This window comes from Hyperolius riggenbachi, chromosome 2 (genome assembly GCF_040937935.1).
Source record: "Hyperolius riggenbachi isolate aHypRig1 chromosome 2, aHypRig1.pri, whole genome shotgun sequence".
Classification (NCBI taxonomy): Eukaryota; Metazoa; Chordata; class Amphibia; order Anura; family Hyperoliidae; genus Hyperolius; species Hyperolius riggenbachi.
This window is the reverse complement of record NC_090647.1, coordinates 150366229-150381952: the sequence shown is the minus strand read 5'-3', so window position 1 is coordinate 150381952 and position 15724 is coordinate 150366229. Positions and strand designations below refer to the sequence as shown.

The 15724-nt window shown below is 43.4% G+C and overlaps 1 protein-coding gene across 2 annotated transcripts in view; it reads right to left on the bottom strand.

The window, feature by feature from the left end:
• The window catches only part of ARF3 (ADP ribosylation factor 3), a 63275-nt gene that overhangs the window by 24414 nt on the left and 23137 nt on the right, over positions 1–15724 (bottom strand). For both annotated transcript variants that reach the window (XM_068267685.1, XM_068267687.1), the window contains exon 2: positions 3087–3298. In XM_068267685.1, coding sequence (XP_068123786.1) covers positions 3087–3234 — 148 coding nt within the window. In that variant the 5' untranslated portion in view covers positions 3235–3298. The remainder of the gene's footprint in view (positions 1–3086; positions 3299–15724) is intronic.

The window sequence follows — 15724 nt, the reverse complement described above, 5'->3', positions numbered from 1 at the left end:
GTGCAGAAGCTGAGGATGCAGGGACTAGGAAAATGTGTATCAGTGGATAGATAACTGGTTAAGGGATAGAAGGCAAAGAGAGGTGGTAAATGGTTCATATTAAAAATGAGAAAATGTTAGCAGTGAGGTCCCGCAAGGATCAGTACTAGGTCCAATCCTTTCCAATTTATTTAATAATGATATAGTAGATAGAATAAAGAGTAATGTTGCCATCTTCACAGATAAAACAAACTTATTCAAAATTTATCAAGGCAAAGCCAGATAGTGACATATTATAACAGGAATAAAATGACCATATGGACCAGGCATATGGCAGATGAAATGTAATGTTGATAAATTCAAAGTCATGCAACCTTGGATGTGCCAACAGCACCATATAAAATAAATGGCATACAGCTGGGAACATCAGACTTGAAGAAAGACTTGGAAATACTGGTTTATGACAAGTTAAGTAACCGTATAATAAAGTGTATATACAGTGTATATGAGGTCAAGTAGCAGGCGTTAAAGCAATAGAATTCTAGGATGCATAAAGCGGAAAATAGAATCATGAGATGCTACCATACTACTTTCTATGTATAAATCACTTGTAAGGGTAAAACTGTAATATGGTATACAATTTTGTACACCACACTATAGGCAGGACATTGATGTACTGGGCCAGGCCCAAAGACGGGCAACTAAATAAATGAGAGGGATGGAAGGTCTTGCCAAGAAAGTTTGAACAAACTGGCCCCATTTAGCTTGAAAAAAAGATGACTGAGAGGTGACCTGATTAACATTTATAAATACATGAGAGAGCAATACAAAAGCTTGGCTATTTGTCCCTAGGCTTGTGCAAAGAACTAGGTATCATGATGTTCGTATGGAGGAAAAAAGTTTTTGCCATCTATTAAAGAGGAACTTTAGCCTAAACAAACATACTGTCATTAAGTTACATTATTTATATGTTAATTAAAACAGATAGGTAATATAATCTCTTACCCATCCTGTTTTAAAAGAACAGGCAAATGTTTGATTTCATGAGGGCAGCCATCTTTTTGGTTGAAAGGAGGTGACAGAGAGCATGAGACACAGTTCCAACTGTCCTGTGTGCTGATCACGTCTCCCAGTTGCTAGGCAACGTGAATAACAACATAGGAAATCCCATCATGCTTTGCACAGCATCAGGGGAAAAAAAAGTCCGGGAAGTTTTCTTTGATGGGTGGAGCTTAGCTAAAAATTCAGCTAAAAATGATGCTTTGGTAAGAAAAACAAAGTTCTGATGCTGTGAAACTGTTAAACACCAAGCCTTTTCAGTTCTGCTGAGTAGTTTTTTAGTCCAGAGGTTCACTTTAAGAAAGTGGTTCTTCACACTAATAGTGATTAAAATGTGGAATATCTTACCACAAGGAGTAGGTATGGCAAACTATATATCTGCATTTAAAGAGGGCTTTGTTGCTTTCTTTGCACCGAAGGACATCCATAGCTACAATCACTATGCAGTTCCAGGCAGGGCCGGGCCGAGGCATAGGCTGGAGAGGCTCCAGCCTCAGGGCGCAGTGTAGGAGGGGGCGCAGAATTCATTCAGCTGTCATTCCTAATTGTGTTTGAAGCAGAAAGAAATAAGAAAAGGGGATACATGGCAGTGATTGCAAGCCAGATATCTAGAGATTAAGGTGTTGGGGAGGTTGTGGGCCCTGTGGCGCCTCTTAGACTAATAGCAATCAGTGTTTGATGGCTCGGGTGGCAGGGATGAAGGGGCGCACTTTGATGTCTCAGCCTTGGGTGCTGGAGGACCTTGTCCCCGCTCTGGTTCCAGGAATTCATCTGCCACCTGGAGTCGGGAAGGAATTTTCCCCTTTTAAAGGTGCAGTGTTTATTTGAATTTTTGTTTTTTTTTCTGGTTGAACTTGATGGGCAGAAGTCTTTTTTTCAGCCAAACTAACTACAGCAAAGTCCCCATTATCGGGAACTCAGGCATCAAGAAGTCTCAATTATCCAGCATGCCTAAAAGGGGTAACGGGGGCAGTACTTTTCTAATTTGCAGAGTTTTCCACAACAGGAGTGAATTGACAATCCTCCGGGGGCTTTCCTCTAGACTACCTGCAACTCAAGGGGGCTTTCTTGACTTCCATGTATGGGACCCGGCATGTCATGTGACCCACATCGGGTCACATGATATGCTGGGACACGAACACAGAGGATGCTGGAAAGCAGCTACAGGAAGTACAGAAGAAGGTGCCTGGAGGATTGGTAAGTTGCTTAGCCCCCTGATGCTGCGTGTTGCTTTCAGAGTTTGTCCCATTCCCAGTACTCTCTACAGCAACAAGCCACTATGAATTGGATATGTGTAAGTTTCAAACTGCTCATGCACAGTAAAACAAAGCACTTCTGGACAAGGGGTTGCTTTTGCTGTGGGATTTCTAGAAGGATATTCAACAGATGTATCCAGTCAAATACAAAGAGGGCCAGGGACAGGGAACAGGATGGTCCCTGAAGACAACTAGCAGCATCAGGAGGCTAAGGATTACAGATCACCCCGATGGGCTCAATTCAATTTTTTACTAAAGAAGATACTGATTGGTATGTGATTATACTGACTTACAATCCAATATATATACAGCATCTTTGTACCTCTCCCTGCTTCCTCCACTCACCCACTGCTGCCCAGTTACAGGCCTATGTTTAAGTCTGATCAGTGTTCACTGCAAATCTATCATTTCTTTCTGTGTCCAGGAAGCCAGTTGAACCTGAGGCAGCACTGCAAGTACTAATCACTGATGTACTGATCACAGATATGCAATATTCACACACAGGTATTAACAACAAGGAGGTGCTTGTACTGTATATTGTATTGGCCCAGGGCAAGAGGGGCAACTCCTCCTCTAAGCAGAGAACTGAACATATAAGTCTGTCCAGAGATGGTTGTGTTGACTGAAGACAGATCGTGCCGATTATCTCAAGTCTGATCCCAGCAGAAGACCTATGTATCTGCTGAATTACACAGGTAAATAAACATGTAAATAACAAGGGCAAAAATAAACTATGTTGGGGAGATCTAATGAAATGCTGAATAAACAGCAGCCTTGTATGATTGATAATACCTATAGTAGGGATGGTGGTGACAATTTCTCCAAGCTTCAGTTTGTATAAGATGGTGGTCTTTCCTGCAGCATCAAGCCCGACCATGAGTATTCGCATTTCCTTCTTCCCAATTAGGCTTTTCAACAGATTTCCAAAGATGTTTCCCATGGCTGCTTTCTTCCAATGCTCTTTGTGAGTTGGAGTGGTAAATGGTAGACTTGTGCTCTTATCACTGGAAAACACAACACAAGAAAGTCAATACACAAGCTTGGAAGGTCTTGTGATTATTCTTCAATATATTGGGACACAATAATCTGGCTCTAGTGTAAGCAGGTGAGAAAGAAGCACATGTAGTGTAAGGTGCTCATCAATAACACAATCTACATTGTACAATCATACCAAATCTATGTAGAAGGATACATTAAAGGAAACCTGAGAACATGAGACCTCTTCAAGCTCAACGGTCCCTCGAGTTCTTCCATGTTCTCCCAGGCTTCCTGAATCGTCCACTAGGCAGGCCGGTAATTAATTCCGTTCAGAAGGAACTGCATATGCGCGGCCAGGCCAGATGCGCGTTCTGTCAGCCTGGAGCGTTGTGCACCTTTGCAGTACTATTGCGCAGGCGCATAGTGCTCCTGTTGACGGAAGCGAGTTGGCACAATGCACAAGTCAGATTGCACCCGTGCTGACTGGCGCATTTAGTGAGTCACCTAGCAGAGGATCCAGGCTGCGTGGGAGGACGGTGAGGGACTGATGAGCCTGAAGAAGGCTGGAGGAAGCACCAGGTATGTATGTTTTTTTTTTTATTTATCATGATCTCAGGTACCTTTAAGGGCCCATTCACACTTGGGCGATTAGCGGGCGTTTACCGTTAATTGCCGATGATCGCTAACATTTTTTTATAAATGCAAAGGCAATAAAAAGTATATAGCAGTGATCTCACTGCCACAATCGCCGGTGATTAGCGGCAAAAGCGAATGCGGTGCTTGCATCGTTTTCTCACGATTTTTGAGTGATCCTGATTACAGTGTTAGGAAATGCTAATCATGATCAGGGCTGTGGAGTCGGTACAAAAATTATCCGACTTCGACTCATTTTATGAAACCACCAGTGTACCCAAAATTGCTCCGATTCCGACTCCTTAGTCTAACTTTTACAAAGGCTATGGATTTGGTTCAAAATGATCCAACTTCGACTCCTCAGTTTACTGAAACCACCGACGCCAACTCCAGGTACCCAAAATTGCCCCGACTCCACAGCCCTGATCACAATTGTTCAAAAAAATCACGAGAATGTACAGTGAAATATATGTGTTTATTGCGTAAAAATCATGGTGCAAAATGCTAGCGCTAATCACTATCGTTTTGCGATTGTCAGTGTGAATAGGCCCTTAGTGAATATACTCTGAATGGATACTTTATGTAGTCCTTCACTTTACATGTAAGTGGTAAGATTGCACAATCAAGACTGTATCATTAATGGATGCCTTTCGTAACAGACAGAAAATAATAGCAATAAGACCTCAGTTTATAGACTGTGGTTGGATTGGATACAAAATACTGTGTGACCCATATATAACTTACCACTTTGCCCGAGACAAGTACAGTAACCAAGATAGACTGCTATCCCATCCCATATAAGTATTCTTACATCCTGGATAAAACCATTCCTGAACTGATTTAAAGACAATAAATTAAAAACTCTCTCAATGGCTACATTAGGTCTCAGCAGTAGCAGACAACTTCTTCACTTATACACAGATTTCAGGACGTTCTGACTTCAATGTGGATTCTGAAACTTCACAGAGATTCATGATTTGCACATGTATTCTGACTTCCACATAACCACACCGAGGCCCCGCAATTGGCTGCTGGCACAACATGCATCAGATGGATGGTAAATACCACTCTGCATTAATCCTAACTGATCTGTGTGAATGTTCCCGATGGCAACAGAACAACAATTCTGTAACAGGAAGAGTACACCTTGCTACACATAATTTAGTCTTGTTTGTACTTACAACCTAGTTTGTAATGAGATCATCATTTGAGAGTAAATCGAACCAAAATGGGTTAAATTTCCAAAACATCAATGGGGTTTTGACACCCCACTGCAACTTAATAGGGAGAGCTCAGATACTAGGCGTGGTAGGATGGGTACAATCCAATTTAACCTCACCTCATCTCCGTAGTATAGCGACCTACCTACAACCTGAACAATTTCTATATTCAGACAACACTATTAGGCCTTGTTCACATTATAAATGCCCAGCGCTATCGCAAGCGCTAGTGATTTATGGGGTGTTTTTTACAAGCGCTTTCAGAGCGATTTCGACTTAGAAAAGCATTTTTATAAGTGCTTTTCTAAGCGCTTTTGCGAAGCGATTGATTTTTCACTTCCTGACGTCAGTGGTGAAGTGAACTCTTTAACCCGGAAATGAATAAATACAATGTATTTATTCAGCAAAGCACCTGGGAAATCGCAATACAAAGCGCTTTTTCAATCGGTTTGCAATTTCCCTATACCTGCTATTGAGCCAAAACACTCAGAAAAGGTACAGGTAGAGCGTTTGCAATTTAAAAAAAAACTCCTCAGTTTATGATACCCCCTCCGACAGTTGTCTGACTGGCCATGTGGAGAAAGCAGGCAAGAATGGCAGTAGGCCAAGGTACCAGGATGTGTGCTACTGGCTGTAGCTATTGTGTTATCCAGACCTCAGTAATAAGCAGATCCATTAAGGGCCTTTCACATAGTATGTAGTGTATTTGCCTCCATTGGTTCTTTGACCCCACATAGCTACAGAATGCATCATAGCCTCTGCTCTGCAATGTCACCCAGGGCTGTGGAGTCAGTACAAAAATCATCAAATTCATCTGTTTATGAAACCACCGACTCCGACTCCAGGTACCCAAAATTGCTCTGAACCCTCGACTCGGACTTCTTAGTCTAATACTTACCAGGGCTGTGGAGTCGGTAAAAAAATCATCCAACTCCTCAGTTTATGAAACCACCGACTCCGACTCCATAGCTCCGACTCCTCGATTCTGACTCTGTAGTCTAATACTTACCAGGGGTGTGGCTGTACAAAAATCATCCGACTCCTCAATTTATGAAGCCACCGACTCCAACTCCAGGCATCCAAAAATTGCTTGGGCTCCACAGGCCTGGCTCTTATACAGCAGCAAATGTAGGTGACACAGGCTTCAATAAACCCAGGGAGCACACACAGCAAGCAGAGAGTAACAGGCACACGGGGGACCTACAGGTTTTTTGGTCGCCACACTGTATCTACTGTATATATTTCTGTGAAAATGCAAGTGTTAAATAAAATTAACCAAAAGCCACCATACCTTTTATTCAAAGATCATTTCCAAGCACACTGATGAGAATCTGGAATGAACTTCCAGAAAAAGAAAACAAAAACAGACACTGGGAGCCCTCCATAGTGTAGTGTGTATAAATGGGATATGTAGTCAAATGCAGCTCTTTCTGTGATATTGTGATATTTTTCCAGCCTGATCAAATGTGCAGAGGGCAGTTACTTGGCAAGACAAAGCTTGTAGATTGCAAGCTCCATTCATAGCATTCCATAGCAAAGCAGAGTGCACACTGCTGAATGAATGCAGCATCTGAGAATAATGCTTCCTCTCTATTCAGGTCCATACATAATTGAACACATGCCTAGATCTTACTGGATCAGGGCACAATTCACACCATCTGTGCCAGATCATCACATGCATTATTGACATCCTGACCAAAGCAGACATTTTTCTCACTACCATTATTACTTTGGAAATAGTTATTTTTGTTAGAAGGTAAATCACTATCCAACCTCATGCAATGTATGCATGATGCTTTTGAATTAGTAGGTATTGTGTTACTTTAGAAGTGAGAATATCAGCTAACACAGTGGAAGAGTATTGGAAACACAGGAAAAGGCATTTTAATGTCACAACATTTTTTCTAATGAACACTCCGAATTAAGCAAAATACTGGAGATAACCGATTGCCAAGCCTTTCTGCAATCAGCAGTTCCTTTGCTTATGATAGCGCAACGTATGTGCTGCAGAATATAAGAATTCAAGACAGTGGGGTCAGACTGTACACCTCTTCCTGTACTACAAACAGGTGCCTCACACAGTCCAGTACACACCAGTCACACAAACACAGCACACCCAACAACAAGTCCAACCTGTAAAAAGGTCTGAGCTGAACTTGTCAATGTCAAAGTCACTGATTAAAAGAAAATAAAACTTTACAAAAGTAAACACAGGTTTAGCACAAGGAGCAAAACATGGGTAAGCCTCAAGAACAGGAAGGCAATCAGATTTTTCCAGACAGCATTGATAAAAAAATTGCTCAATCTGGGAACATATTCCTCAATCAGGGCTGTGGAGAGGTACAAAAATCATCTGACTCCTCAGTTTATGAGACCACCGACTGACTCCAGGTACTCAAAACTGCTACAACTCCTTAATCTAATTTTTACAAAGGCTATGGATTTGGTTTAAAAATCATCTGACTCCGACTCCTCAGTTTATTGAAACCACTGATTCTGACTCCAGGTACCCAAAATTGCTTCGACTGCTCAGCCCTGGATTAGATAGAATGCACCGTAAATACTCGAGTATAAACCAATTTATTGGAACCAAAGTGTCTTGGCTTATACGCAAGTCGTTAGTATATGCAGAGTGGAATGTGCATCCCCCTCAGGGCAGTATGCATAGATGGCTTCTGCCTTCTACAGAATGTGCCCCACACCAGAGCAGTACGCAAAGTAGTCTTCTGCCCCCCATCTGGAACGTGCCCCGTCAGAGCGGTATCCAGTATGTGGTATGTATAGTGCCTCTCCGAAAGCGAGAAAAACATAAGCGGTACAGGTAACAGTTACCTGCATTACCCAGTACAGTCCAAAGCTAATGCAGGCTCTCTCTTGAACCAGGAGGTCCTCAGTAGGTGCTCCATTTCCTACCTTCAGATTATACTCAGGTCAATCATTTTTTTCTAGTTTTTTAAGGTAAAAGTTGGGGGTCAGCCTATAACTCGGGTCAGCTTATATTCCAGTATATATACAACCAACAAGTGCCCAGTTCAACCTCCCTTGTGAGGGAGGCCTTTAAGATCATATTCAGAATAGCCTCCACTCCACAGATCAATATAAAAAATGCTGCTTGTTGCAAATCTGATGTGACCTCTATATGTAGCATTGCCTAAAGCCACCCCAGGGTGATGACTGCATTCTGGGGACTAAAAAGCAGTTTTGATGTTGAATGGTCTGATCAGCCAATGAGATTGGAAAATGAAACAGTTTCTAACATCTTACCAACAGGACTAGTGAAAGAATCATGTAATGAAGCACTGCTGTCCAGTCCTACCACACAACAGCAGAGGGGAGCCTCTGTACCACACTGTGCTTCCATGTATCTCTGGAACATGCTAATGTTCTGAGCTTCAAGCAACCCTGAACTGAAAATGAAAAGTAAAAATAAACAGACACACGTCATACTTACCTCCTGTGTATTCTACTCATCAATCTCTTTCTCCTCTCCTGTATCCTGTGTGTCCACTGTGTTCAAAGGAATTCTTAGTCCGCCATTTTAAAAAATGCCCATTATGCCACAACAGCTTCCGGGTCAGCACACTGTTAAACTGTAATATTGCCCATTTGAGCCATTGGGAAACATGGACAATACTTTGCTCATCAGTTGTCCTTTCAGTTATAACTGACAGCAACTGATATATAATTGACAGCAACAGATATATTTCAGTTCTGACAAAATCTTGTCAGAACAGGAAGGAATCGATGTAAGAAGAAAACGGTGAGCTTCTGAGAAGAATTGACGGTGAGTCAAGTATGTAATATTCATTTGCAGGTACATCGTGTTTATTTTAAATAATTTTACTCGGTTCAGGTTCACTTTCAGGAAGAGGACACAAAATTAGCATTGAGATGTTTAGCATACAATGCTATCTGTATTACAATATTCAGACAGGTGTTCCATGTCTATATAGAATGATGTTTACATAGGCAGTGATATTTACAGAATGACAATGAGAAACACCACTGAATGGGCAGCAGCACCTGTTCTACAGGTTTCCTCAATGCCAGGATGGGTTTGGGGGAAATGTACATTACACAGAACATTCAGTGAGTCAGCTGGTGGTAGCGTGTCATTGGGACAGCCCACTGTTGTACAAACCAGAAAAACGGTCAAATGACATCTGATAAACATCTCTGGAAACTGTGCCAAAGTGACATTTCACCAGAGATAACACTGGCTTGTGAATCACAGCTTCCTGAAATGTTTCAACGCCTGAAAACCTCCAAAGCTGGAATACAAGCAATTAGCTTGGGTGGTTATTGCAGAACATACTTTTGGTTGTATTTTTGGAACACTTATGAATATAAATCTATACAGATCTGTCTTTGCCTGAACATGGGATGTTAGTGGCTCTTAGTAAACAGTTTGGTTTGGGAAGTTTATAAACAGGCCATCCCTGTATCATTCAGATCACATTGCGGCCTGTCCAAATTTCACTGCTAAACCTAATTATAAATCAGTTACCTTTCAAATGAAAATGTGGACTGCTGTGAAGGGTAACAAGGTGACTTTACAAGTGACCTTGTAGTGAGAAGCATATACACATGGTAGAGGCTGCCATATTTATTTCCTTGTAAACAATGCTGATTGCCATGGTCCTGCTGATCCTCTTCCTCTAATATTTCAAACCTCAGACTCAGAAGAAGTGTGCAGATCAGTTGCTCATATTAAAGTCTGAAAACACTGAGCACATCCTTGTTCCATGGTTGTGATTCAGACACTACTCACACCACAAAGTTCAGTATGAGTGTCTGTCAACTGGCATTGTTTGAAAGGAAAGAAATATGGCAGCCTCCATTTCCCTCTTACATCAAGGTCACTTTAAGTGCTAAAAAAAACTATTACATGCCATTGCCATGAATATTAATGCCATTGCTAATGTTGTCTAATTATATAATTTCCCTCTATCCATCCGCTGGTTAGCGCACAATCCCACTTGCACTCTTTGACACAGAGACAGTTCCCATAATTGCTAGTAAACAATCCAGATGTCAGGAATCAGTGCAGCATTCAGCACTTGCGCAAATCCTCAAATCCAGTGTTTACTTGTTACTATGGCAACCAACAGCTACAGTTTGGTTTCTATTTCCCAGATCCTAGGAAGAGTGTGGTATAATCAATGCCCATTGAGAAGACAATGGTTCTGGTGAAAAATATATACTGTACATCTATATCCAGCTCTGCTATTAAAAGTAATTTATGTGGAACTAATTACTCCAGATTTGTAGTTTTAGTAATTTTTCTACAATGCAATAATGTAGCTTGGTTATAAGAATTTTCTTTAAACTTTACGTTCTCAAAAAAAACCTACTCCTTAAAGAAACACTGAAGCGGGAAAAAAATATGATATAATGAATTGGTTGTGTAATACAGATAATTACTAGAATAGTAGTAGCAAAGAAAATATTCTAATATTTTTATTTTCAGTTATATAGTGTTTTTATAACATTGCATCATTCTCTAATATTTGCAGTTTAGACACTACTCAGCATTCTAAATGGGTTCAAAAATTCACTAGGCTGCTGAAAATCTTCCCTGCAGAGGGAAATAAAAGATGCATTGTCTTTTAAAGCTTATTATCTCAAGTGTCTGGCAGAGTTCTCTGCGACTTTGAAAGTCGTGGAGCTCAATGGCTAATTTGCATAGATAACAACTGGAGTTTCTTAGCTCTTCCTGAACTGGAAACAATATTAGACTTGCGTCTCTGCTGCTAATGTTTTTTTCTTAGCTGTACTACACATACAAATCATTAGATCCTATTTTTTTTCCCGCTTCAGTGTCTCTTAAATTCAGCTTGTGAATGAAGGCATGCCAGCAGTGGCATAGCTAAGGAGCTATGGGCCCCGGTGCAACTTTTACATTGGGCCTCCGCCCAGCACTCAACCACAGTGTCAGAGCTGCAAGACGGGGATGGGGAACAGTTTGTTACGGATTACTACTATTCAAAGCATCCATATAAGTAAAGAGATAAAAACAAGGAACACCAAGAGCCCCAATAGTGTAATTCGTACTGGACAAGGTGGCAATAAGTTTGTATTGCTAGATACTCACAAGTCAGGGTCACCAGCAGGCAACCACTGTAAAGGCAGGTGGGAAAATTGTCCTGACCCCACTCAGGATTAAGAAGTCGCTCTCTGTAGACAGGAAGAAAGGGTAGCAACCCTCCACCAATGGTGGACTCAAAATTGTATACAATGAACAGAGGCGCCAAAAGTATAAGATTAGATTAAATGAGCTTAAAAAACAACTTAATTGGCAAAATTGAAGGAGGAAGTGGTGGTCTTACCTCCCTCAAGCAGACACGACAACGACTGCGATTCAGACAGTCAAACATATTTATTAGGAACTCCAAAAAGAAATGCAACGCGTTTCGCAGGTTCAACCCCGCTTCATCAGGCAATATAGGGAGGAGTATCAAACAATCTGCACAAGGATTCAAGTTAAAGAGACTCCGTAACAAAAATTGCATCCTGTTTTCTATCATCCTACAAGTTCAAAAAGCTATTCTAATGTGTTCTGGCTTACTGCAGCACTTTATACTATCACTGTCTCTGTAATAAATCAATGTATCTTTCCCCTGTCAGACTTGTCGGCCTGTGTCTGGAAGGCTGCCAAGTTCTTCAGTGTTGTGGTTCTGCTATGAACTCCCCCCTTCCAGGCCCCTCTATGCACACTGCCTGTGTGTAATTTAAGATTAGAGCAGCTTCTCTCTTATCTTTTACAAGCTGGATAAATCGTCCTCTGAGCTGGCTGGGCTTTCACATACTGAAGAATTACAGACAAGGGCAAAGCTGTTTGCAGGAAGAAACAAGCAGCCTGAAACTTCAGTGCATGAGAACAGGGGGAAAGAAACACACAAATGATCTCTTGAGATTCAAAAGGAAGGCTGTATACAGCCTGCTTGTGTATGGATGTATTTTCTATGTGTGGACATACTGTACATCAACCTACTTCCTGTTTTGGTGGCCATTTTGTTTGTTTATAAACAAACTTTTTAAAACTGTTTTTAACCACTTTTAATGTGGCGAGGAGCGGCGAAATTGTGTCAGAGGGTAATAGGAGATGTCCCCTAACGCACTGGTATGTTTACTTTTGTGCGATTTTAACAATACAGATTCTCTTTAAGCGCCTCTTAAAGCGGTTTAACACCCAGCATTACAACTTTGCTTTAAAAGATTGCTTACAGCTTACAAACTATTATGCCAGATTTTTTTTTAAGCAGAAATTCACTGAATGGGTTAAACATGACATTTTAGTGTTGGATTTAACTAGGAATCCGCATCCGTTCTCATCTGTAGTTACAAAATGTATCTTTATTTGTAATACAAATAGACCTTTGAAAAGCCTGCCGGGGAAGCCCTCTTTGTTCTCTCAGAGCAGTGTTTGTTTGTTACATTGTAGATAGATACATTTGTAACTAAACAAGCAAGCACGAGGAGCATTTCTAGCTAAATGCAGCACTAAAATGTCATGTTTAATCCATTCAGTGAATTTCTGCTGAAAAAAAAATCTGGCATAATAGTTTATAAGCTGTAAGCAATCTTTTAAAGCAAAGTTGAAATGCTGGGTGTTAGACCACTTTAAGGATCGGGATCGGGTTCCCTCCATCTCAGCCTCTACACTGCAATATTGTCTGAGGGATCGGGTTCCCTCCATCTCAGCCTCTGCCCTGCAATATCACCTGAGGGATCTGGTTTCCTCCATCTCAGCCTCTACACTGCAATATCGCCTGAGGGATCGGGTTCTCTCCATCTCAGCCTCTGCCCAGCAATATCGCCTGAGGGATCGGGTTCCCTCCATCTCAGCCTCTGCCCTGCAATATCACCTGAGGGATCGGGTTCCCTCCATCTCAGCCTCTGCCCTGCAATATCGCCTGAGGGATCGGGTTCCCTCCATCTCAGCCTTTGCCCAGCAATATCGCCTGAGGGATCGGGTTCCCTCCATCTCAGCCTCTACACTGCAATATCACTTGAGGGATCTGGTTCCCTCCATCTCAGCCTCTGCCCTGCAATATTGCCAAAGGGATCAGGTTCCCTGCATCTCAGCCTCTGCCCTGCAATATCGCTTGAGGGATCGGGTTCCCTCCATCTCAGCCTTTGCCCAGCAATATCGCCTGAGGGATCGGGTTCCCTCCATCTCAGCCTCTACACTGCAATATTGCCTGAGGGATCGGGTTCCCTCCATCTCAGCCTCTGCCCTGCAATATCACCTGAGGGATCAGGTTCCCTGCATCTCAGCCTCTGCCCTGCAATATCACCTGAGGGATCTGGTTCCCTCCATCTCAGCCTCTGCCCTGCAATATTGCCAAAGGGATCAGGTTCCCTGCATCTCAGCCTCTGCCCTGCAATATCGCCTGAGGGATCGGGTTCCCTCCATCTCAGCCTTTGCCCAGCAATATCGCCTGAGGGATCGGGTTCCCTCCATCTCAGCCTCTACAATGCAATATCGCCTGAGGGATCGGGTTCCCTCCATCTCAGCCTCTGCCCTGCAATATCGCCTGAGGGATCGGGTTCTCTCCATCTCAGCCTCTGCCCTGCAATATCGCCTGTGGGATCGGGTTCCCTCCATCTTAACCTCTGCCCTGCAATATCACCTGAGGGATCGGGTTCCCTCCATCTCAGCCTGTGCCCAGCAATATCACCTGAGGGATCGGGTTCTCTCCATCTCAGCCTCTGCACTGCAATATCGCCCGAGGGATCGGGTTCACTCCATCTCAGCCTCTGCTCTGCAATATCGCCTGAGGGATCGGGTTCCCTCCATCTCGGCCTCTGCCCTGCAATATCACCTGAGGGATCAGGTTCCCTCCATCTCAGCCTCTGCCCTGCAATATCGCCTGAGGGATCGGGTTCCCTCCATCTCAGCCTCTGCCCTGCAATATCACCTGAGGGATCGGGTTCCCTCCATCTCAGCCTCTTCACTGCAATATTGCCAGAGGGATGGGGTTCCCTCTGTTGCAGCCTCTGCCCTGTAATATCACCTTAGGGATCGGGTTCCCTCTGTTGCAGCCTCTGCCCTGTATTATCACCTGAGGAATCGGGTTCTCTCCATCTCAGCCTCTGCACTGCATTATCGCCTGAGGGATCGGGTTCCCTCCATCTCGGCCTCTGCCCTGCAATATCACCTGAGGGATCAGGTTCCCTCCATCTCAGCCTCTGCCCTGCAATATCGCCTGTGGGTTCGGGTTCCCTCCATCTCAGCCTCAGCCCTGCAATATCGCCTTTGGGATCGGGTCCCCTCCGTTACAGCATCAGCCCTGTAATATCGCCTGTGGGATCAGGTTCCCTCCGTTGCAGCCTCTGCCCTGTAATATCGCCTGTGGGATCGGGTTTCCTCCGTTGCAGCCTCTGTCCTGCAATGTCTCCCGAGGGATTGGGTTCCCTCTGCTGCAGCCTCAGTCCTGTAATATGGCCTGAGGGATCGGGTTCCCTCTGTTGCAGTCTCTGACCTGTAATATCACCTGAGGGATCAGGTCCCCTCCGTCGCAACCTCAGCCCTGCAATATCACCTGAGGGATCGGGTTCCCTCCGTTGCAGCCTCTGCCCTTTAATATCACCTGAAGAATCAGGTAATCTCCATTGCAGCCTCTGCTCTGTAATAATTGCCAAGAGATCAGGTTCACTTACTCTGTTGCAGCCTCTGCAATATGGTTTGAGGGATCGAGTTTCCTCAGATGACATCAGGGCTATGGAGTCGGAGTTGTGGAGTTGGAGCAATCTTTAGGCACTTGGCGTCAGAGGTTTCATAAACTGAGGAGTCGGATGATTTTTTTTATCAACTCAACAGCCCTGGCAAGTATTAGACTAAGGTGTCGGAGTCAAGGAGTCGGATACCTGGAGTCGGTGGTTTCATAAATTGAGGAGTCGGGTGATTTTTGTGCCCTGGGTGACATTGCAGGGCAGAGGCTGCAATGCGTTCTGTAGCTATGCGAGGTCGAAGGACCGATGGAGGGAAATACACTACATACTATGTGAAAGGCCCTTAATGGATCTGCTTACTACTGAGGGCTGAATAACACAATAGCACGGAGCAGTGCTTTTCAGCGCTGCTAGATTTGGGCGCAGCCGGCGCTTCCATAGACTTCAATAGGAATCACTCCTATTGAAGCGCTCAGTGAGTAACGTCGGCTCCTTCAGAAGATGGAGCCGAGGTTGCTTAAAAACATAATGATTCGGCCTCCAGTAATCGCTGGAAGCCGAATTATTTCATTCCCCCACTATCCATGGCGGCCTGGAGGGGGAATAGTAATTAAATCGGCCCGGACTTGTGCAGAAGCAGGATCAGCTATATACAGCTGTATCCTGCGCCCAAGTCTACCGGCGTCGATTTCAAATGTACTCCAATAGCACAATAACACAGACATCCTGGTACCTTGGCCCACTGCCATTCTTGCCTGCTTTCTCCACGTGGCCAGACAACTGTATTTAAAAGAAAATCTAAATGCTTATACACACCATGCAATTTTACCATCAGATTAATTGACTAATTGATCATTTCCAGCATGTCAGATCTGCTTCCGATTGTTTTTGTGCAGTAATGATCTCAAAATCACTCCCTTT